Source organism: Myxine glutinosa, unplaced genomic scaffold, assembly GCF_964187855.1.
Source record: "Myxine glutinosa unplaced genomic scaffold, kmMyxGlut1.1 SCAFFOLD_2190, whole genome shotgun sequence".
NCBI lineage: Eukaryota > Metazoa > Chordata > Myxini > Myxiniformes > Myxinidae > Myxine > Myxine glutinosa.
In genome coordinates this window covers 15,618-38,522 of record NW_027618285.1, presented here as the reverse complement: position 1 = coordinate 38,522, position 22,905 = coordinate 15,618, and the positions used below count along the sequence as shown (strand labels likewise).

Here is a 22,905-nt window from a genome sequence, read left to right as displayed (position 1 = left end):
TTCTGTCCCTGCCTACCCTTCACCATTCTCACACCACTTCCCTTCCATCTCGTCTCTTGCACACAACATATGTCCACTCTTCTTCTGACCAATACTTCCACCACTTCTCCTGATCTCCCTGTCATTGTCCCTACATTCCATGTCCCAAACCTCAGAAACCGATCTCCAGTTCGGGCTGTACCCTGCCCATATGTAGTTGTAATTGTCATGGTTCTCTTTTTGAGGCAATGTTTTTATGGCCGGATGCCCTTCCTGACGCCAACCCTCTTAGTCGTCTCTTACGACACGCAGGGATACGGTGTACCTATTCTAATCCAGGGTACACACTGGGAAATGTTTAAAACATGGAAATTCTGGGAGGGGGGGGGGGGGAATTTCTTAAATTTGATGGGGTCTACTTAAATTTGATGATTGACGAAAATCCTGAGAACACACGGAACACTTGTACGGTTTCTCTCCCGTGTGAATTAGTTTGTGTTTATTTAAATTTGATAACTGATTAAAAACCTCAGAACACAGGGAACACTTGTACGGCTTTCCCCGTTGGTTGTTATCTTCATTCGTGGGTTTCAGCAGATGTACCGGGGTCCTCCCACAACTTGATGTATTCACCTCCATTTGATCCTTTTGACTTGATGCTGATAACCAGAACATCCTTACAACGCTCGTGCTGATTCTTCACCAATTTTGTCTCAATGTGGACGAGTGTGCAAAATCCTCACGACACAATGAGCATGTGTTCAACTTCTTCCCAGTTTGTCCTTTGTGTTGTTGAAATAAAACTTCAAACACTTGAGACTGGGCTCAAGTGACTTGTTGACACACTGGTCGATGGGTCTTTCACTTCGCAATCACAGTCGATGCCTTCTTCCGCCTCCTTTGTGGTCTTGCACCCTCTGCTCTTTCCGTGCTTTGTGTCTCCCACGAGGTTTCTGTCGAGAGCGAAAGGGGTGGGTAGAGGCCAGGCGGGGAGTGTTGGGCGGTGGGTTTCAGATAGAAGGGGCTCGGGGTAAGGCTATATATATATATATATATATATATATATATATATATATATATATATATACGTTATGTATATATTTTATGACCATGGGCGTACAAGCCAATTTTTATGTCCAGTGCGCTTATGCGATCGAGCAGAGTCCGTAGGTGAGTGAGTGAGTCAGTAGGTGAGTGAATCTGTAAACACTTCAGTCATTATCGCTTGAATCAAACACAAAATTTCGATGAAACTTGGCCACAAACTTCATCACCTGTGATGAACAAAAGTTTGTTCATGGCATTAATAAAAATCAGGGTTTGTCTCACAAAATAGGTATTTACTTTCTTTTCCGTTACATATTTTGTGGGTCATCCACACCTACCAGCGGATCCCTGGTTGTGCCAGGTGAGCCCAGGGCCATTGCCCAGTTTTCTTTTAGGGGGCGGCTTCAAATTTGCCCGAATGATGTTTACGTTGGTCGAGTGTCCATTTCACTGGCACGCAGATGTTTTCCGGGAAGTGTTGTCAATTCCCCCAAGCTCAATGGCTGTTATTCATCTGTCTGTCCATGAGTTGGGGGTGGTGAGTTGAGAGCATAAGTTGCGGTTTTGTGAGTGCGAGCATGAGCTGTGAGCTGTGAGTTGCGAGCATGAGCTCTGATCAGTGAGAGTGAATTGTGAGCGTGAGTTGTGAGATGTGAGAATGAGTTGTAAGCGTTAGTTGTGAGTTTTTTGTTTTATTTTTGTATACAGGATCGAAACTCGTGTAAGATCTAACAATAATCCCCAAAAAACAAACGGACACATAAAACATATAGTAAAGGCAGCGGGAGACGAGATGAGGAGAGAGAGGGAAGCACACAATTACAACAGCAGATAACAGGGACATTAGGAGATCTGTGGGAGGGAGAGGAAGCATGGGAAGGGTTGGAGAGGTATAAAACACATGGACCCTGCTTGGACTTCCAGGAAAGAAGTCGGTATTTCAAATAAGTGGATATGGGGTGAATTAACGGGGGTAGAAAAGATCAAGGTTTTGGATGGGGGAAGATAAGAGATGGTGGTGAACAGCTGTTTTCAAGACCTGGAGGGAGGAGTGAGATTGAAGAGAGTGAGGGACTTTGTTCCAGAGGTGGGGGAAAAAAGGGATGAAAGAGGGAAAGTGAGCCGAGAGTCTTGATTTTGGCAGTTTCACCATAAGAGGGTTGCTGGCAGATCTTGTGCTATCTGTCGGAATATTTGGGGAACAGAGCACAGACAGAGCTGGGGGAGCTAGGCCAGAGAGGAGTCGGTAGAAGACAGAAAGTCCACTAACCTGCATGCGGCGAGTGAGTGAAAAGCCCTCAGAGTTAGCTGTATCGAGGGAGATTCCAATGATTCTGAAAGCTTTCGTTGCAACAGCGTGAAGCCGATCTAGGTGTGAGGCAGGAGCACCACCCCAGGGGGAGAGCAGTATTCCATTGAGCTGTGGATGAAAGCCTTGTATGTGGTGAGGAGCTCAGGTGTGCCAAGGAAGCACTTCGCACGACGGAGGATGCCCAGTCGGCGACTGGCTTTGGAAGCCAGTTTGGAAATGTGGTTTTCCCAGGAAAGATCATGCCAGATAGTGAGACCAAAAAGCTTGAGAGACAGAACCTCTTGGAGAGGAGAGACATTGTGAGAGTGTGAGATTTGTCAGGATTGAAAGACATGTTCCACTTGTTTGACCAGTCTGTGATTTTGTCCAGGTCTGCAGAGAGTGAGGAGTTTTTTGTTTTTGCACTTTGCAGACTGCTGATCGGAGGGATGAGGTATGGAGCGACAGAGAGTGGAGTCATCAGCAAAGAGATAGAGAGGATTTTCAAGAGAGTTGGAGAGATCATTGATGAAGACCAGAAAAAGAACAGGGAACAGAACACTGCCTTGGGGAACTCCAGCCTGAACAGGAAGGAGAGATGAGAGAAATCCATTCAGGGCCACACATTGACTATGACCAGAGAGGAGGTCCGCAAGCCGTGCGTGGAGATTTCCATGGATACCATAGGAGGAGAGTTTGGTGAGCAGAGCTGGGTGCCAGGCCATATCGAAGGCACATGATATGTCAAGGGAGACAGCTCTGATTTCCTGTTTGGCATTGAGGACCTCCATCCATTGTTGAGACAGCAGAGGCAGCATGTCCAGAGTAGAGTGACCTGGTCTGAAACCAAATTGATGATCAGAGATCAAGCCATTGGAGAAGAGGAAGGTTTGATATCTGAAGCAATGATGGATTCCATGACGTAGCTGATAATTGGGAGAAGGCTGTTTGGTCTACAGTTGCAAGGATCTCTTTTTGCACCTTTTTTGTGTAAAGCGGTAATGTTGGCTGATTTCTAAACTGATGGCAGATGACCTTGAGCAAAAAAGAGGGTGAAGAGAATAGAGAGAGAGGGTGTGAAAGAGCATCAGAGCAGGATTTTAGGACCTGTGGGCTGATGCCGTCTGGTCCAGTTGCATAATCAGAGTCGAGGTTTGACAAACTTCTCCACCTTGTCAGGAGAGAAGGACACAGAGTCGAGGAGCAGCTGGGTTCGACTGTGTTAAGGTCGGTACAGAAAGAGATGGGGTTGGGACAGAACAAATGAAGGACAGAACAAATGAAGGACAGAACAAATTTGCCCTTAGAACAAATGATAACTGTGGCACATGTCCTCTCCCAGGACGGGCAAACTCGGATGTGGTGGAAACTCGTTTTTGCACTTTGAATGAGTGATAAATGGCACATGGCATCTCACAGGATGGGCAAAGTCGCTTGTGGCTGAAACTCGTTTTTGCACTTAGAAGGAGTGATAGCTGGCTTGTGGCGTATTCCAGGACGGGCAAACTCATATATCGCCGAAAGTCGCTTTTCCACTTAGAACAAGTAATAACTGGCACAATGGCATATCACAGGATGGGCAAACTCATATGCGACCGAAATTTGTTTTTGCACTTAGAAATGGTGAAAACTGGCAGACATGGCGTCCTCCAGGTTGGGCAAACGTGTATGTGGCCGAAACTCGTTTTTGCACATAGGACAAGTGATCACTGGCAAATGGCGTCTCTTAGAATGGGTAAACTTGTATGTGGCCGAAACTCGTTTTTGCATTTAGAATGAGTGATAACTGGCATGTGGTGTATTCCAGGACGGGCAAACTCGTAAGAGGCCAAAACTCTTTTTTGCACTGAGAAAGAGTGAAAACTGGCACATGGCGTATTCAGGACGGGCACACTCATATATCACCGAAATTTGTTTTTGCACTTAGAAGGAGTAATAACTGGCACATGACGTATTCCAGGATGGGCAAACTCGAATGTGGCCAAAACTCGTTTTTGCACTTACAAAGAGTGAAAACTGGCACATGGCGTCTCCCGGGACGTGCAAACTCGTATGTGTTGGAAACCAGTTTTTGCACTTAACCACTACGCTTTAACCATTTTGTCACATCCTCTGGTAATAGCATTATTATAGTCCTGCTGGAGAGGACTATGGGGATCGCAAGTGAAATGGGTTTCTTGAAAATGGTATCACAGGAAGCAACGTCCTTTTGGACTTGTGACATATGTGATAATTATCAGATATAAAGGGCGGGTTGCTTTCCATTTGATGAAACATGTAAACCAATTACGAATCTGGACAATTCGAGCTGGGATCGACAGTTTCCCACACAAGCGGGTTTTGAGATGGACAATTGGACCCAGCACATGTATGCTACACCCATAACTCTTCAATCAATCCATTAATTCAACCGATTTACGAGAGAACACAAAAGGATTGAGTGGATTCCTTGTTTGGCAAGTTTAACCCTGCAGAGAATCCTCGGTTACACTCATTTCAACACTGAAACCTTGTCTTCATAGTTTGCTTCCCGTTTATATTCCATTCCCTTACACCCATTATGTGTTCAGTGCAACAGATCAATCCACTCCTCCCTTCTTGCTTCATCGAGCCAAGTTGGTTGATATTGATGGCGTACCCATGAATGAATATTTTGCATCTAATTGGGAGAAGAAAAGCAACTTCCAAGCTCGACCGGATGATGTTCTTGTGCTCACCTATCCCAAATCAGGTGAGGTTCTAATTCCTCATTCTCCTAACAAGTGAACGTTTTATTTTATAAGAATAAAGCTTGTATAATAAAATATTATATTCACAGGAGAAGGATATGATAACATGGTTCACTGTCTGAATGATGAATTTTTAAAAAAGAAAAAAAAAAGATATTTTTTTTCAGGAAAACTGGATAAAAAGTAAGATGTTTGTTTATTATGTATTGTGAAGGAGTCTTTCACCTTTTATAACACAAACATTATTTATATATACATATATATATATATATATATATATATATTTATATATATATATATATATATATATGTATGTATATATATATATATATATATATATATATATATATATATATATATATATATATAATATATATATATATAATATATATTATATATATATATAATATATATATATATATATATATATATATATATATATATATATATATATATATATATATATATATATATATACATATATATGTATACACACACACACAGTCACGTGAAAAAGTAAGTACACCCCATGTAAAGTTTTGACTTTTTCAACATATTTCAACATACAGATATTTGATCCTCATTTCAACAATATTGATAGATAAAGGTGATATAATATAACAAATATCATGAAACATTTACATTTTGTATTCCATTGTATAATTTAAATAAACATAAATGCAAATTTCGCATGTGGAAAAAGTAAGTACACCCCTACATTTATCACTACTTCAAATACCTAAAATTAGAATCAGGTGCACCAGCTCAGGTGCGAATGATTAGAACATCATTAGAGAGGATCTTGGAGGAACCTGTCTTATTTAAACCTCAGATATTTAGTTTGGTTTGCTCTTTGTTGTTGAAGTGTGCGGCGTCACCATGCCTAGATCAAAAGAGCTCTCTGAGGCCTTCAGAAAGAAGGTTATAGATGCCTATGAGTCTGGGAAGGGATTTAAAAAGATCTCCAAACAATTTGAAATCAATCATTCGACTGTCCGGAAGATCATCTACAAGTGGAGAAGATTCCAAAAAACTCCCAACCTGTTCAGGCCAGGCCACCCCAGCAAATTCAGACCGAGAGCAGACCGCAAGATGCTGAAAGATGTCTCTAAGAACCCCAGAATGTCATCACAGGACCTACAGGTAGCTCTTGCCACTGTTGATGTCAAAGTGCAAGAGTCTGGGAAGTTGATGTTTTCATTTTGTATTTTTTTTTAACCAATTTCGTTATTTTGAGCATATGGAAGAAGAAGCAGAAGAAAAAGAATAATAATAATAAGAAGAAGACGATGATGAGATGTCTGAATACAAAGGGACGCATACGGTCTTTGCAATTTCAGATGCTTTCTGGTTTAGCAGTTGCAACTGGTCCTACCCCAACCACCCCCAACCCCCCCCCCCTCCCACTCCACCCCTTTATTTCATTTCCGCACACGGTTAAAAACCACAATGAGATAAGCTCCACAAACTCTTAATCTGAACCGATCTTCAAAATTCCAACTTCAGAATTGACTCTTACACTAACAGCAGTCCCAACTGCTAAAATAGTGTTCTTTGCTAAAAACGTTTCATTCAAAAAATGCATCTCCGAGCAGTTCCCATGGAAGTAAGAATTAAGTTAAAAACGATTATTAAATTAAATTTTAAAAAAAACGAACCCCAGAATGAGAATTTCAGCCTCGCTTAAATAAATGAATTTATACACTAAGTTATAAAATCGGAGAACTGGTCAATTTGGGTCAAATGACTTTGACCTTCACCCCGCGTGGGGATTCGTGCACGGACTTTGGGGAATGTTACATTCCACTCACGTTTGGGCATATCGTGAGTTTATTGCTTTTAGAGCATTGGGGAATGATGGTACCATCATATGTATTGTTCATTTGATGCAAGTGATATTTTCATGGTACTTTCTTTAAGAGTGTTATTATTGTGTATGTGAGATTTCTTAATACAATTACTTGTTTTGTTCTACACAATTGCATTGGTGTGGTTTTACCATGGTTTATTAGAACACTCAAAATAACATGTCTTTCTGCCGCGTTCCCTCTCGAGATTGAGGGGCACCGTAACCGGAGTTTTGGGAGGTAACACGTAACAATATATAGATATTGTTGCGGTTCTAGGAACTGGCCCCCAAGGCAATTGCCCCTTCCGTGGATGTCTGACCGGTGACCCATGTCTGGTGTATAGCCGGTAGGTAAGCCATAGGGTTAAGTTCTGCATCTTCTCCGTTTGCTTTGCTGCTTGCACCCTTGCATATATCGTTTGCACCCTTCTTTGCTCGTGATTACCCCCTTGTACATTTAATTGCATTTATTGGTTTTTGATTCATTTTGACTGCCTGCATGCTCGTGAATTGAAGTGCTTAAATAGCAATGCACCCCCCTGCATTTGACAGAATAAATTCTCTCTTGTTGAACTTCACTTCTGATCTGTCTGTGTTCATCTTTTCCCCATTCTGTTTCATGTCTGTGTTCAAGAGAGTGTGGGAGTTTGTTCCAGAGGTGGGGAAAAAGAGGAATGAAAGGGTGAAGATGAGAAGAGAGTCTTGGTTTTGGCTGTTTCACCACAAGAGGGTTGCTGACAGATCTTGTGCATCCTGCAGGAATATTTGGCAGACAGAGCACAGACAGGGTAGGGGGAGCAAGGCCGGAGAGGAGTCGGTGGAAGATAGAAAATTGTGGCCTCTCACGCCACTTGGCATTCCAACGCTTCCCTTGATGGTCTCAGGACCCACTTCGTGCCCTCAATACTCGATTGGTATTCCTCAGCATTCAGCCTCGTGAACGATCTCACGACATGGACTGCACGGACAGTTGAACAGTCCTCAGACTGCACAAAAATGCCAAACCATCCACAGACTACACGAAAATGGTTCAACGGCACGTTCGCTCTCTGAATCCTTGCCAACAACCCAGCTCTGAGGTGTGCCACGTTTATCCAGCCACCAGATATGTCACTCAAGCACCCTGGGGGCAGGACCCAGTGGCGTAGTGATTGGGGGGGAGGAGGAGGGTGGAGGGGGCAACCACACCAGGCACGAAGTGGATGGGGCACCAAATTACACCCTCAAAAAACCGTTTTCATGCTCCATTTGGTTGTATTTTATATAAATTATAATACAACAAACTCGTGAGATCACGAGAAGCAACTTTCAGAACCACGTTTTACAGTTTAAACTCCGTGCTACGTGTTTACAAACTTACACAGTGTGTCATGTTTCTGTATAGAAACTCCTTTCCATCCAGATTCACTTTTTTCCAAATTCCTATCTCTCTCACCTCACACAGTAAATAAATCCGTGTTATGGTGTTAGTAATTATCAGGCTACCTGCTGCGTAGATCTCTTATCTTGTATAATGAGGTTTAATATGCACTCGGTAACATGGAGATCGCCCATTGGCCCAAGGGATGGAGGGGTGTAACTGTTGGACGTTTTTATGGAATTACGTCGAGCAAATCTAGATATCTCACGGTGTATGTCCCAATCAGCGACGGCCAGGATCACGTGTCAAGTGAGTTATTTAACTTCCTTGCCTTCCTCTGCTGCTCTGTCTAATCAGCTCTCGTCTCTAGGACATAGAAATACCACACCACGCTGCGTACATGTTTGATGTAGTTTTTGCTAACGGCCTTGTAGAATGTAGCATACCTGCCTTCTCTACTGCTTCAGCTCTAGTTTACCTTTCACCAAGCCCAGGTCTGCTTGGACCAGGCCGGGGATTATACGTTCGTTTTATTATTGCCAAATGGTATGAATATTATTATTGTTGTCAATATTATTAGTGTTAATAAATGCTTTGTTACAATGTTATCATTGTTTTTGTTATTGCCCTCGCCTGAAGAGATGGTATTGCATTTGAGTCCATTTGTTTGTCTGTCTGTCTGTTTGTTTGTATGCACAGAATAAATATGATTTTCTCTGCAACTGTTGCTCCGATTGACAGGAATTTTTCACCATACGTGCACCTCCTGTATAATTTTTAATGATGATTATGACGTCATAGGTCATAGGTCATGTGGGTACTGGCGCCATCTTGGAAAAAAACCGAAAATCTTTTGCACCTCTATCTCCAAAAACGCTGAATAAAAAAAACATTGAGACATGGCTCATTGTAAAGAACTCTCCATGGGGAATAAAATATGTTAATGATGACATCATGGTGCCTTCATTATTACGTCATAATTCGACAAGTACAAAACTTCATCCGAGTCAGGATGAAAATTATTGAGCATCGTTTATGGATAAATTGGTGAATAAAACAAAATAATAATGACGTCATCGGACAAGTGGTTCATCCGCCATATTTGTTTTAACATAAAAGCCTTAAAAAACCACTAGAAACACTTCCTGGTGAGGGTCTGCAATCTCTGATTGCTCTTTCTTGTTTATTTTTTAATAGGAATACCAAGTAATGGAAGGACCCATTAAACTGCTCTATACACCTTAACATGGCACGTGTTTATAAACATAGGAATTCTTTCGGATTCTTTGTAGTTAATAAGCCTAATCATCTCAGGAGATCATATCTAAATATATTCTCATTTTGAACAGATTCCAGGGCTCTGCTGCTGATCCCGCTGGGGAAGCTTAAGCTCTTTCATATGTTGGCTGATTTCTAAACTGATGGCAGATGACCTTGAGCAAAAAAGAGGGTCTTTGGTTTTGTCTCAATAGGAATAGGAATTTCTGGGGGGGGGGGGGGGGGCGTCAGCATCACGGCTGCGGTTTAAACATATTTAAATAATATTTAAACAACACCCCCCCACCCCCCCCCCCCCCCCAGAATAGGAATCTCTCAACAATAGGAATTTCTGACTCTGTCGGTGCCCGTAGGGGGGCGCCAACCCCCCCCCCTCTGAGTTCCGCAAACAATCACTACAATCACTACGCCACTGGCAGGACCTATTCACCTTTTCGATCTGTGGTGCTGGAATGGCAGCCACTGCAGCACTGGTCAAGTGATTATTTGGTTGAAGTACGGAAGGTTGGTTTGGGAAGGGAACAATGAGGAAGGTTCTATCTACAATCGCAAAGGCTTCTCCCTTTCCCCTGATACGAGAATTGGTAACCTAAATAAACAACTACTATGGAAATATCTAAACTCCAGGTTTATTTTATGTGTTGGATGTAACTCCCCGGGGTCTTCTCTATAACCGCAACACTATATTAGATCCTATTCTTGTTGCTAACAAATTACCAAGAAGCATCTGTTGCATGGAAAGTCAAATCAACATTGTAGATTCACAGGTACCTTAAGGGTCACATTGTGCTATTGTTATTCTGGAACGTAGTTGACATTTGATTTAAATGGATGTTTCTGGCTGTAGGCACAACGTGGATGCAGGAGATTGTTGAGTTGGTGCACTTCAACGGTGACATCGAGTTTGCAAAGCGAGCACCAATTCAAAACCGTGTGCCATTTTTGGAGTTCACATCTCCAGATGTGTTGAAAGGACCATCTGGTAAGTTGCACTGCATTGTGTTGCGTTGAGGCATGGGAGAGGGGGCTGTGATGAGATGAGCTTATCGTAATGAAGTAACACTTTGTTTGCCTTGTTCTGTGTTTACTAACTACATATAGTTTACATACTTACTACATAAAGTAATTCTTTCGGATTCTTTGTAGTTAATAAGCCTAATCATCTCAGGAGATCATATCTAAATATATTCTCATTTTGAGCAGATTCCAGGGCTCTGCTTGCTTCGATCTCTCCACGGCATCAACGTTTGTGTTTTCCCGTTCGTCTCTTTGTCAAATTTCCGCTGGGTATTTTGTTGTGTATGTATTGTGTGTTTCGATTTGGTTTTGGTTTTGTAGTTGTTGCAAATTTGTGTGTAATTAGTCGTTTTTTTTTGTTCGCGCTGCGTGCGCCTCGTGCGGCCTGGTCTCTCCGGGCTCCCTGCCCCCCGTCAGTGTTTTATGAATATGGGTTCTTTCCTTCATAGTATTTGCTTGTTTCTTTGATTTTCTTTTCTCCCCACTACCTCTCACGAACATCTTACCCTTTGTCCAGCGTTTTGAAAACAGAACAAACAAATAAACAACCAAACAAAAAATTCTATATTAATTCTTTCTCTCCTCCCGGACACGTGCTTGTTCGCTCTCCTCCTCGTCTCGACTTGCCCCGCCCCTATATCTCGTTTTTCTTCCACCTCTGCTCCTGCTTTCTCAAATCCACGTTCTCACTTAGAGACTTTTCCCAGATTGTTTTTCGTGGTTTTGTTTAAATATTATTTAAATATGTTTAAACCGCAGCCGTGATGCTGACGCCGCCCCCCCCCCCCCCCCAGAATTTCCATGTTTTGAACGTTTCCCAGTGTGTACCCTGGATTAGAATAGGTACACCGTATCCCTGCGTGTCGTAAGAGACGACTAAGAGGGTTGGCGTCAGGAAGGGCATCCGGCCATAAAAACATTGCCTCAAAAAGAGAACCATGACAATTACAACTACATATGGGCAAGGTACAGCCCGAAGTGGAGTTCGGTTTCTGAGGTTTGGGACATGGAATGTAGGGACAATGACAGGGAGATCAGGAGAAGTGGTGGAAGTATTGGTCAGAAAAAGAGTGGACATATGTTGTGTGCAAGAGACGAGATGGAAGGGAAGTGGTGTGAGAATGGTGAAGGGTAGGCAGGGACAGAAATACAAGCTTATGTGGCAAGGGTGCCTGGAGAGCATGAATGGTGTTGGTGTCCTGTTTTCTGAGGAGTTTGTCGACAGTGCGGTGAGTGTGACTAGAGTGAGTGATAGGTTGATGATGGTGAAAATGATGATTGGAAAGCTCTTGGTGAACATCATCTCGGGATATGCTCCGCAGGTTGGTCGGAGCGATGAAGAGAAGGACAAGTTCTGGTGTGCGATAGAGAAGCTGATGGAAAACGTGAAAGATGAGGAAGTTGTTGTGGTAGGAGGAGACCTAAATGGACATGTGGGAAGGAGTATGGATGGTTTTGACGGAGTTCATGGGGGTTACGGATATGGTGTGAGAAATGGAGAAGGTGAAAGGATTTTGGAGTTTGCTGATGGAGCTGATTTGTTGATTTGTAATACTCAGTTCCAGAAAGAGGATAATAAGCTTGTTACATACACGTCAGGTGGGTCGACCAGGTGGGTCGACGACAACCGTTGACTACCTGATGGTGCGTAGGCGAGATAGGGGGCACCTCCGGGACACAAACGTGATCCCGGGGGAGGAGGCTGTTTCACAGCACCACTTGGTTGTCTGCGACATAAGGGTGAAAGGTGCGAGGAGAGCTCGCCGGGTGAAGTACCAACCGAGAATGAAGGTGTGGAGGTTGAAAGAGGTGACAGTAAGGGAGACATTAAAAGAGAGGCTGAGTAGGGTCGAGGATGATGTGGTTGAGATTGAAAGTGGTTGGATGTCAATGAAAGCTAGTCTGTTGGGAGGCGTTGGTGAGGTATGTGGATTGTGGATGGACAAAAGGACCACCGAGGCACTCGGAAACATGGTGGTTGGATGATGAAGTTGGAAAGAGGATTGACGAGAAGAGGAAGAAGTTCAAGGAGTGGCAGAAGGCGAAGGGTACGGGAGCAGAAACAGCAGAGCATGAAAGTTTTAAGGCAGCCAGGAAGGCTGCAAAGAAAGAGGTAGCAAAGGCGCAGGAGGCATGTCGGAAAATGTTCGGAGAACGCTTGGATTCGGAAGAGGGTCAGAAAGCAGTATTCAGGATTGCAAAGCAGATAGCGAAAGAGAGGTGTGATGTGATGGGGGTGAGTTGCTTGAAGGATGAAGTGGGACAAATCGTTGTCGACCCAGATGGAATTAAAGGAAGATGGAAAAGATATATGGAAATGCTGTTGAATACAGAGAATGAATGGGATGGCAACATAGAGAGTAACCCAGGTTTAGGACCGGCAGAGAAGATAACTGAGAAGGAAGTTGAGGAAGCGATAAAAGCACTGAAGGGTAGAAAAGCGGGAGGGCCGACGGGAGTTGTGGGAGATATGTTGAAGGCAGCAGAAATTTGGGGTGTGAAGAGAATGACAGAGATCTGTAATCTGGTGGTGAAAGAAGGCCGCATTCCAGTGGCTTGGGACCTGAGTACCCTCGTCCCTCTATACAAGGGGAAAGGTGACCCTCTGGAGTGTGGCTCATACCGAGCGATAAAGTTATTGGAGCATGGAATGAAGGTATTGGAAAGGGTGTTGGAGAGGAGGATAAGGAAGGAAGTGAAGATCGACGAAATGCAGTTTGGATTTATGCCAGGAAGAGGAACGACAGATGCACTTTTCATTGTGAGGCAGTTGCAGGAGAAGTACATGGAGAAGAGGAAGAAGTTGTTTCTTGGGTTTGTTGATCTGGAGAAAGCATTCGATAGGGTTCCACGCAAAGTATTGACATGGGCATTGAGGAAGTTAGGAGTGGAGGAATGGTTGATCAGAGTAGTGATGGCAATGTACAAAAGATCGCGCACAGCTGTAAGGACGAAGGACGGGAACAGTGGTGAGTTTGAAGTGAAGGTGGGAGTGCATCAGGGGTCCGTACTAAGTCCACTACTATTTGTAGCTGTGATGGAGGTGCTTGCTCAGAACGTAAAGGAGGGTTTACCGTGGGAGTTGTTGTATGCAGATGATCAGGTGTTGATTGCGGAACGTATGGATGGACTAAAGGAAAAGCTGAACAAGTGGAAGGAATGTATGGAGACAAAAGGTCTGAAGGTGAATATCGGAAAGACAAAGGTGATGGCAAGTGGTAAAGCATGTGGGGAGGTGGAAAGAACTGGGAAGTGGCCCTGTGCTGTGTGTTGGAAGGGTGTCGGAGTGAACTCCATTCAATGTACAATGTGCGCTGAGTGGGTTCATCAAAAATGTAGTGGTCTGAGAGGGTCATTAACCAGTGTGGCAGCTACATTCAAATGTAAGGTGTGCACAGAGGGAGCTGCAGATGGAGGAAATGTTGAGTTGGATCTTGGAGACGGCATGAAGCTGGAAGGTGTGAAAACATTTTGCTACCTCGGAGACATGCTGAATGGAGAAGGTGGATCAGACTCGGCAACGGTTGCTAGAGTGAGATGTGCATGGAAGAAGTTTCGGGAACTGAGTGGCGTGCTGATGAGGAGGGGAGTGTCGTTGAAGCTGAAGGGAAAGGTGTATGCTGCATGTGTGAGAAGTGTTATGATTTATGGGAGCGAGACATGGGTAATGAACGTAGAGCAGCAACGAAGGTTGGAAAGGCTGGAAATGCGAATGGTTCGACGGATGTGCGGAGTATCGTTGAGAGAGAGGAAGACAAATGATGAATTGCGAAAGATTATGGGAATAGAGCCTGTGATTGATGCTGTGAAGAGGCACAGGTTGAGATGGTTTGGTCATGTGTTGAGGAAGGATGAAAGTGACTGGTTGAGAAGAGTGATGGAAATGAATGTAGAAGGAAGTACAGGATGGGGAAGACCGAGAAAGACTTGGCTAAAGATGGTGGAAGAAGAAATGCGGGCAAGGGGGTTAACAAGGATAGATGCAGAAAATAGGGCAAAATGGAGAAGATTGTCATGGGGACCGCAAGGCTAACCCCCGCTCTAGTAGGGAAAATGGCCTTTAAAATGCATGTTGTATATAGTGCATGAGACTAGTCCGTAACCTTAGCTTATGTGTAAATGGTTTGCACGTTGAACCAAAGTATTCAATGTGGAATGGGACAGGAGATTTTAATAATTTACTTGTGCAGTCAGATCCCGCTATTCTCAGGGGATACGTTCCTGAGAAATGCCGTGAATTGCGAAACCGAGAATGGGGAGCGGGGAGGGGCATTATTTCAATGGGAAGGGGGGGGGGGGGGATTGGTTCCCGAATCACGAAAATCCACGTATAGTGAGGAACAAACTTCGAATGGTGAGGCAAAATCCCGAGAATGTCGACGCTAATCCGCGAAGGTCGATGAAAGTCCCGGAAATGGCAAGACAAAACTGCGAATGTCGGCGATAATCCACGAATGCATGCTGTGCCATTGTTTCAATGGGAAAAGGGAGACAGCTAATTAATAGATACTGTAGAATGTTTTCATTCTGTACAGTAACTCGCGGGAATGACATGTTATGCAGCTGGTGGAATATCCCTCAAAGCTATTCACAGTGTGAATTGTGGGATATCACGTGAAGCTGTTCACAGTGTGAATGGCGGGACATCACGTGGAAGCCATGAAAACGCAAAGCACACAGCAGCGAATGCAGAAGCAGGTCATGCTAGCGGCTCGTAGAAGATGTTTTCTTTGCGTATGTCCAGCTGCTTTGTGCCTGGCTGGTGAAAGATGGGTTTTCTAACTGTGTCAAGCTAGCGGCTCGTGAAACAATTTTTTGGCGCCCCAAAAAAACCGCGAATTTGCGGGACATGGCCGTAAGTAGGAAAAAAGAACCGCAAAATCGTGGGACACTTTTCCATGAACAGAGAAACAGGTCGCATTTTATCAACCGCGAATATCGGGGTCAGACTCTATATTTATTATGTACATCAAAATGAAACGTATAATCAGGAAGAAGTGCGCAATCAGGAAGCGGGTGGGAAGCAAGGAGATTAGAAAGGAGGCAGGTCACTGTGGAAGCAGAAAGAGCATGGGACACCAGGGAAAATGAAATGTAATCTTGACCTTCAGACCTTCAAACGTATAAACGTATAACTTACTTTTTTGTGTGTTGTACTCCTAACATAAATCATACTTTCTATGTTTTCCTTCAAGATGTCATGGGATCATTTAAAATGACTGACGAATTTTAAATAATCCAAATCAAATGACATTTAAATCATTACATAATTATTTTAACGGGTCAGGACGTACACGGGACCAAGTTTTCCCGATTCGACAAGGATGTCGATGACATGGTTTGAATAAAGTTGTGCTTCCTACATTGGTAAGAATGGGGCTTGCCACTTGCACGTGATGTGCTCTGTGCTCTCTGGAGAGTGAACACCCCTTATAGTCGCATAAGAGTCCCATGTTCGAGTCTCAAGTTAATTTTGTAGTCGCAAGTCACAAAATTTTGCAACTCCAATCCGAGTCGCTAACTCATTCCAGATATAATTGGTTGAATCGAAATTCTTATCCGACAAATCTGAAATTCATATTTCTGATCTACAACCCGACGTGAGTGAAAAATTACATTTACGACATCATCAGTCACATGGTCTGGTTGCCATATTGGATTGAAAATAAAAACGTTTTAAAAATCTCCAGAACCGCTTAACAGATGGATGTGAAACTTCATACCTATGATCGAATAGCCAAAGTGAATATAGTTATGATTTTTTTTTTTTCATATTCATCTTCATTGATGCAATTTGGCCTTCATTTCCACAAAAATGGTTGTTAAATTTCATAATAATCATCCAATAATTAATCAATAAAGCTATGGATAATGGCAATGCATGTGACATAATAATGTGCATGGATTATATGGGTATATGGGCCAGTAGTAGTGTGTTACGATTTCAGTTACGGAATTAGTAGCGTGTTCAGTTAGCGATATATTTGTGCAGAATGAGCGTACGACTGGAGACTATCTGCTCTACTGAGTGTCGTTCTAGTTTTACATGTTGATGTTTTGTTTTAAAAGCAGGTATTGTATTGATTAACATACTGGTAACAAAGGGTGGATGCATTTTCACCTGCGACCACAAGAGCTGTGCATTGCCGCTGTTGTTGGGGGTCTAAACTGTTGGATTGGTGCTTTGTGGGTAGTTTGCTCACTGTTTGTTGTCGAAGCACAGTGACGAGGTCCGATGTCGGCTGTCCGGAGACACGAAAGACACCGCACTGAGAATACAAGCCATTTAATGGTAGAGTAAATACACATGCGGGAGAGAGAGAGATCAGCTCGAAACTGGCCAGGTCCCTTCTCAAATACAATCCGTAGTGAGCTTCATTTTATAGGCAAGGTCCAGCGCAGCAGAGATAACTATCTCCACAGGCAGTTTCCCACAAGGCCGAGTTTCGTGCGCAATGCATGACCACACCCAGTACCTTGAGGGTCACTCCATTGGAATGTGGACGTCTTGGTTCAAAGGGAGGACAGCACCTGTTTCTTGTCATTTGTTAGATAAGCAGAGAGAATAACGTGAGAATAAAATCAAACACCGATTCCCACTCTAAAATAATATGATTTGACCAAGCCTCAAGGATAAATGTGCAATAAGAGATAAAATAAAGCATGGGTCAGCAAGTTTCGGAAGGGAATTAGCTGCAGGCACTCAAAGCATAGTGAGTGGAAATAGAAAACAAAGGTATATTCCTTTATACCAACTCCAACAACAGTTTTCTGTCTCTTGAAGGAAATTGAAGCCAGAAGATCTGTCTGCTCTAATTAGTGTGTGAATGTTGAACATCACACATTGTCCTTCATAAAGAGCAGGCGAGTTATCACTTGTACCCTGAACAATTTACAAATTCCTGCCTCTACTGTGGGCAGCAAGTGGTCTCATCTAAGATTTTCCTCGACTCCAAGTTACGCTGTTTGCCATCGCAGTGTGGTGTGTGGGTTGCACATCCTACATGATAAACAAAGCCGTTCACATATAGTTTGTGAACGGTCATCTTTGGCTGCGAAGGGCAAATCAACAATAATTCAGTGTTCCACCTCATTTGCCGCCATCTTGATTTTCAGTAGGTGCATTAAAGGAAGAAAGCTGAGGTTATGAGTATTGTTTACCAACACTGCAATGAGCAATTCTCTTCTAAAATTAATATCTATACATGGTGTGTTTCAAAATTAACAGGTCATTCAGCAAAATACTTGTTTTAAGTGTTTTATTAATCTTAAAATTTAAATGTACTAGAGAAATACCCGCGCTACGCATGGCTGGGAGGCCAGAAGCAAACAGGCAATGCAGATACGGCGAATGCTAAAGCATGAAACCAATAAATTCCACATTGCTGTAGCACCTTCAGTCGCACGTCAGACATGGACAGCAAGTTCGTGAAGGACTTCCATGAAAAACGTACCTGTTCGCAAACAAACGGTTACGTTCACGTAGAGAAACATTGATCGTGGGTCTGTGGCGAATCTACATATGGCGATGGCAAAATATCAGAAATTGGGCTGTTTTTATTTTAAACGATTCATAGAAACATCCGTTGAATCATATCACACGCAAATCATCAAAATCTAAACAGTATCTTTAGAATTTCAATAAAAGCCACATCACTGTTCATATCGGTAAATATTATTCCATAATGTTTCAAATCGTGATCGATACACTATGATCGTGATGATCGTGATCGTGAATCGTGATCGATAATCGTGTTCACAAACGCTATGTCGTATGTACTCCCGATACTTGTAACTGTACCAAATCAACAGTTAAAAGGATTTTGAGCCGATAGGTGTTACAGCCTTGGCAAGATCGATGGAGACAGCGATCTGTTGGATCTGATCCTCCTTCATGCCGAAGTGCAGATCCTCCTTCATGCCACATCCGATCGATGCAGCCGTGCAGCGATCGGTGCAGTCGTTTGTGCGGCACACGGTGCAGCGATCGGTGCAGCCGTTTGTTTGGCACACGGTGCAGCGATCGGTGCAAACGTGGACTCCCACACTGCCCCATCCTGCTGATACTTGCTCCCACATGGCGTTATTTTCCCGGGTGCCGCACAAACGGCTGCACCGATCGAGATTTAACCGATGTTTATATAGTCTAGTAGGAAGACTAGGTCCCCCTGCACCCCCCGGAGATATACTTCTAATCAGTGTTTCTAGATTGGAAAAAATGTGTAGAAAATGACTAGCTATGGCCCCAAGCTGAGAAAATGTCCCACATACCATTTTTATGCAAATTACTGCTGCCATTATCAAAAAAACGATTTTTGACATATCTCAGCCAATATTGCAGATAATTGAAAAATGAAGGTGTCTAGACCCATGTTTTGAAGGGCATAGATCATGATAGAACTATTCATAACATGATTACATGTGTCTATGGTATACTAGTATGCATATTAATGCTGTAATTACAAAATAATCAGTTTTACAAATGATAAGGATACGTTAATACTGCAGATAACTTAACATGGTACATAAGGGGTCTAAACCCAGGTATTTTCAAGGTTAAATGTCAACAAGATGCTCCTGAGTCTTGCATAGGGGCGGGACATTGGCAGTAACATTGGTACCACTCAACTTTTCTTCCCACCATTGACTTTGTATTGCGAGAGATTTTCACTTGCTTATTTAAAGGTTTCTCACCCAGCCCACGTAAAATCTACCAACTCCTGCTGTTAACTCCCAAACATATTTTTTTATGTTATCCAATCACAGTGCAGAAATGACAGACTAGAGATCCAAATTAGTGCTGCTATAGCTGCCATTTTACATTTCCATCCATGTAACATGCGCGCTCGCGCGCTCGTATCAATTGGTAATGTCGCGCGCTCGTATCAATTGGTAACGTTGATGTTATTGAATACCTCAGTTGAAAGTTCAGTCTTCCATTCCATCTGTGTGTTGTTCTTGGTATTCATCCTCCAATCTAGCCAGGTAAGATGCTAACTATAATGTTACTCACACTCTTGACTTCAGTTTCTGCATGAAATCATAAACAGGCAGAATAACAGCTGAGCCAGCTAGCACCATGTTAGCTAACGTTAAAGCTAGCCTCATCTATGTACAGTATGTTCCTAATGTCGGTGTAACTTAAACTTTTGTTAATGCCAAACATGAGACATATCTGTTGACTTCTGTATATGAATTGAACCAGAAAGAGGCACGACAGCTGAGCTAGCTACAGTAACTTAGCACAATGTTTCATTGGCCTAGATAGCTAACGTTAGTGTGGAAGAATTTAGATGTTTTAGCTATTAGCACTTTTGATGCCACTAAACATGGTTTAGTCAGCTAAAAAGTACCCTAGTGTAGAACATGACTCAGAACCTCTGTTACCTCACTGAAAACTCAGAGCCTCCTTTCACAGGCACTTTTAACATCATTCGTGATTTCTTATTTGTCATTTAACAGTGATGGTAGACATCGACAGCAAGCATGCCCAAAAGAAAACGGAGTGTAGAACCTGCAGCCCAAAGCTCTCCTCCTACATGCATCCTTCATGTACCATCCATGTCTGATCATGGGGATTTCACGCCCCTCCGTAAAATTAAAGGATCTGCTTCAGAAAAACTGCAACTGCTTCAAAAGATCCGGGATAGACGTCTCAACCAACCGCATGACTCCCCATGTCGTATGCAATCAGTATGTGATCAGATCCCGGCAACTCTTCCTGATGACCTAGAAAGAGTAGGATATCACAGCAAGTGTTATAAGCACTTTGTCCGCCACTTTCATCGTCTGGGAGATGATACAGAACCAGGGCCATCAACCTCATCATGGCATCACTCTCCTCGTAAACCAGGAGGTTCTGCTGAACCCATCTTCCCGCCAGAGTGTATATTTTGTGAGAAAGTTGAGACCAAAGATGCTCATCGCAATACTGAGAGGCCTACAACCTTCCCATCCTTTAAAAACAAAGAAAATGCATGGGAGCAAATCGAAACACGGGCTGAGAAAATGGGTCTCTATCGACTCCATCGAAAGGTGAAAAACAAAGACCTCTTTGCATGTGAGGCCAAACACCATCCGTCATGTTTTAAAGCTTTCCGCACAGCATTCTACAACTATGAGCGTGCGATTCACAGAGCCGAAGCACCAAAGGAGCAGGCTTGCATGTCAGCCGCCCATGAAAAGGCATTCAACTCAGTACTGGAACACATTCAAACCCAGGTCATCCAGCAGAATAAAGTTCTACAGCTTTCTTCCTTGCGCTTGCTCTATGTCGAGGAACTGAAACTGAATGGATATGAGAACTCAAATTATCGGTCAGAGAAACTACTGAAACGCCTACAGAATGACCCAATCAAGGAGCATATCCACTTCACGAAGGTTGATCATGACAAATGTGATGTCATTTCTTTCTGGCTTGTGCACAGCTCAAACATAACAGTTTCCAATGCTCTCGCACGAGCATTCACACTCGGAAGCACAAACAAGAACCAAAATGTTGCCCTCCAACTTCGCCAGGGTATTCTACAGGCTTTCAGAGAGTGTAAAGACCAACCATGGCCACCAACAGCTGAAGACATGGAGCTCAATCCTGAAGACATCCTACCTCCAGACCTTGTCCGCTTTCTCAGCGTGCTAATGACTGGCAAGGAGGGCATCGAGACAGAAAAGGTGAAGCGTCTGGTCTTCTCCATTGGACAAGATCTGTGCCGTGCAGTGTCAGATGGAAAATGGAAGTTACCAAAGCACATTCTCCTCTGTGTGACTGTAAGGCACCTGTTCCGAAGCAAACAGCTCACCACAATACTACACAGGCTTGGACACTCTGAGAGCTACGATTTCGCCTTGGAGTTGGAAACTGCTCTCGCCAAGGTCCTGGATGAAGTCTCAACTTATCGTACACCACAAATTGTGACAGGAAATCAGCTTCTTCTGAAAGTGTGGAGTGGACAAGAGGCAGCTACCAGGCTGGAGAGAACAGAGATGGCTGTGCTGATCGTGGAGGGGAAGGCCCACCAACTTGCCTCAACGAATGGCAAGGTAAAATTGAAAGCCCTTCGTGAATGGCGATTCAATTTGTAATTTTTCCTGAAAAAAAGGTGATTACCTGTGATGTTTGTCTAGATCTGAAACTGGCAGTGACTGGTGATTGAAATGCGGTGCCTTTTTGTGTTTCAGGTCGAGGTACGTGAACTCCCCACGATCTACAGCAACCAGGAAGAGACTGATACCAGGGTGGTTCTGTACCTCCATCATGCTGCTACCATCGGATACAAGAACGCTGTAGTCAGAACACCGGACACAGACATCCTCCTGATCCTGCTCCACCATGCCCACAACATCAAGCTGACGGTGTACCTGGATACAGGGTCAGGGAAGCATCGCCAACTTGTCAACGTCTCTGAGCTGGCAGAATCCCTGGGAGAGGACTACTGTGCCACTCTCCTGGGGTACTATGTGTTCAGCGGAGAAGACTGCACCAGTGCCTTCAAAGGGAAGGGAAAAGTCGGGCCCTTGAAAAAGCTGGAGAAGAATCCCAGGTTTCACAGGGCATTCGGTGAACTGGGTGACAACTGGGATGCCAACCCTGAGGTGGAGAGGCAGTTAGAAAAATTCACCTGTGTGATGTACGGCCAGAGTCGCGAGTCATCAGTGGACATTGTCCGTGCCAAGCTGCTACGAAAAATGGTGGGAGAGGACAAGACCCTCACATCCAAGTCCAAGGTTGATCTGGCTCGCCTTCCTCCATGCCAGTCTGCCCTGAAGCCGCACATCCAGCGTGTGAACCACCGCGTAGCATTGTACAAAAGAGCCGATCAACCTATCATCGAAAAGCCAAAACCTTATGAGGAGCAAGGATGGATAAGGACTGATGAAGGACTGTTGAAACCAATGTGGTCCAGTGGTCCCATCCTACCAACCTCACTGGTGGATCTTCTGAACACAGGAGAGCACGAAGAGGAGGAGGAAGAGGAAGGAGAAGAAGAGTTTGACTCTGACGATTTCGATGAAAATGATGATGACTGACTCAGTGTAGAATCACTAATGCTAATGATGTTTATCTAAAACAAGCAAGAGAAGAGTGGTCACATTGAGTGCTAGGACTATTTTGACAGTTGTAATATTTAGAAAAATAAAACTTTGTGTTAACGTCTGTGTAGACGGACCTTAATATGAGTCTATTATTTCGTAAAACTGTGATTATTTTGTAAATAAAGCACTAATTAGCATACTAGTATACCATAGACACATGTAATCATGTTATGAATAGTTCTATCATGATCTATGCCCTTCAAAACATGGGTCTAGACACCTTCATTTTTCAATTATCTGCAATATTGGCTGAGATATGTCA

General features: G+C 43.4%; 1 protein-coding gene across 1 annotated transcript in view; it reads left to right on the top strand.

The window, feature by feature from the left end:
- Positions 1–4,532: 4,532 nt before the first annotated feature.
- The window catches only part of LOC137414697 (sulfotransferase 1 family member D1), a 30,978-nt gene continuing 12,605 nt past the window's right edge, over positions 4,533–22,905 (top strand). Inside the window, exons 1-2 of the mRNA XM_068100207.2 lie at positions 4,533–5,048; positions 10,381–10,515. Of these exons, the coding sequence (XP_067956308.2) occupies positions 4,958–5,048; positions 10,381–10,515 (226 nt within the window). The 5' untranslated portion in view covers positions 4,533–4,957. The remainder of the gene's footprint in view (positions 5,049–10,380; positions 10,516–22,905) is intronic.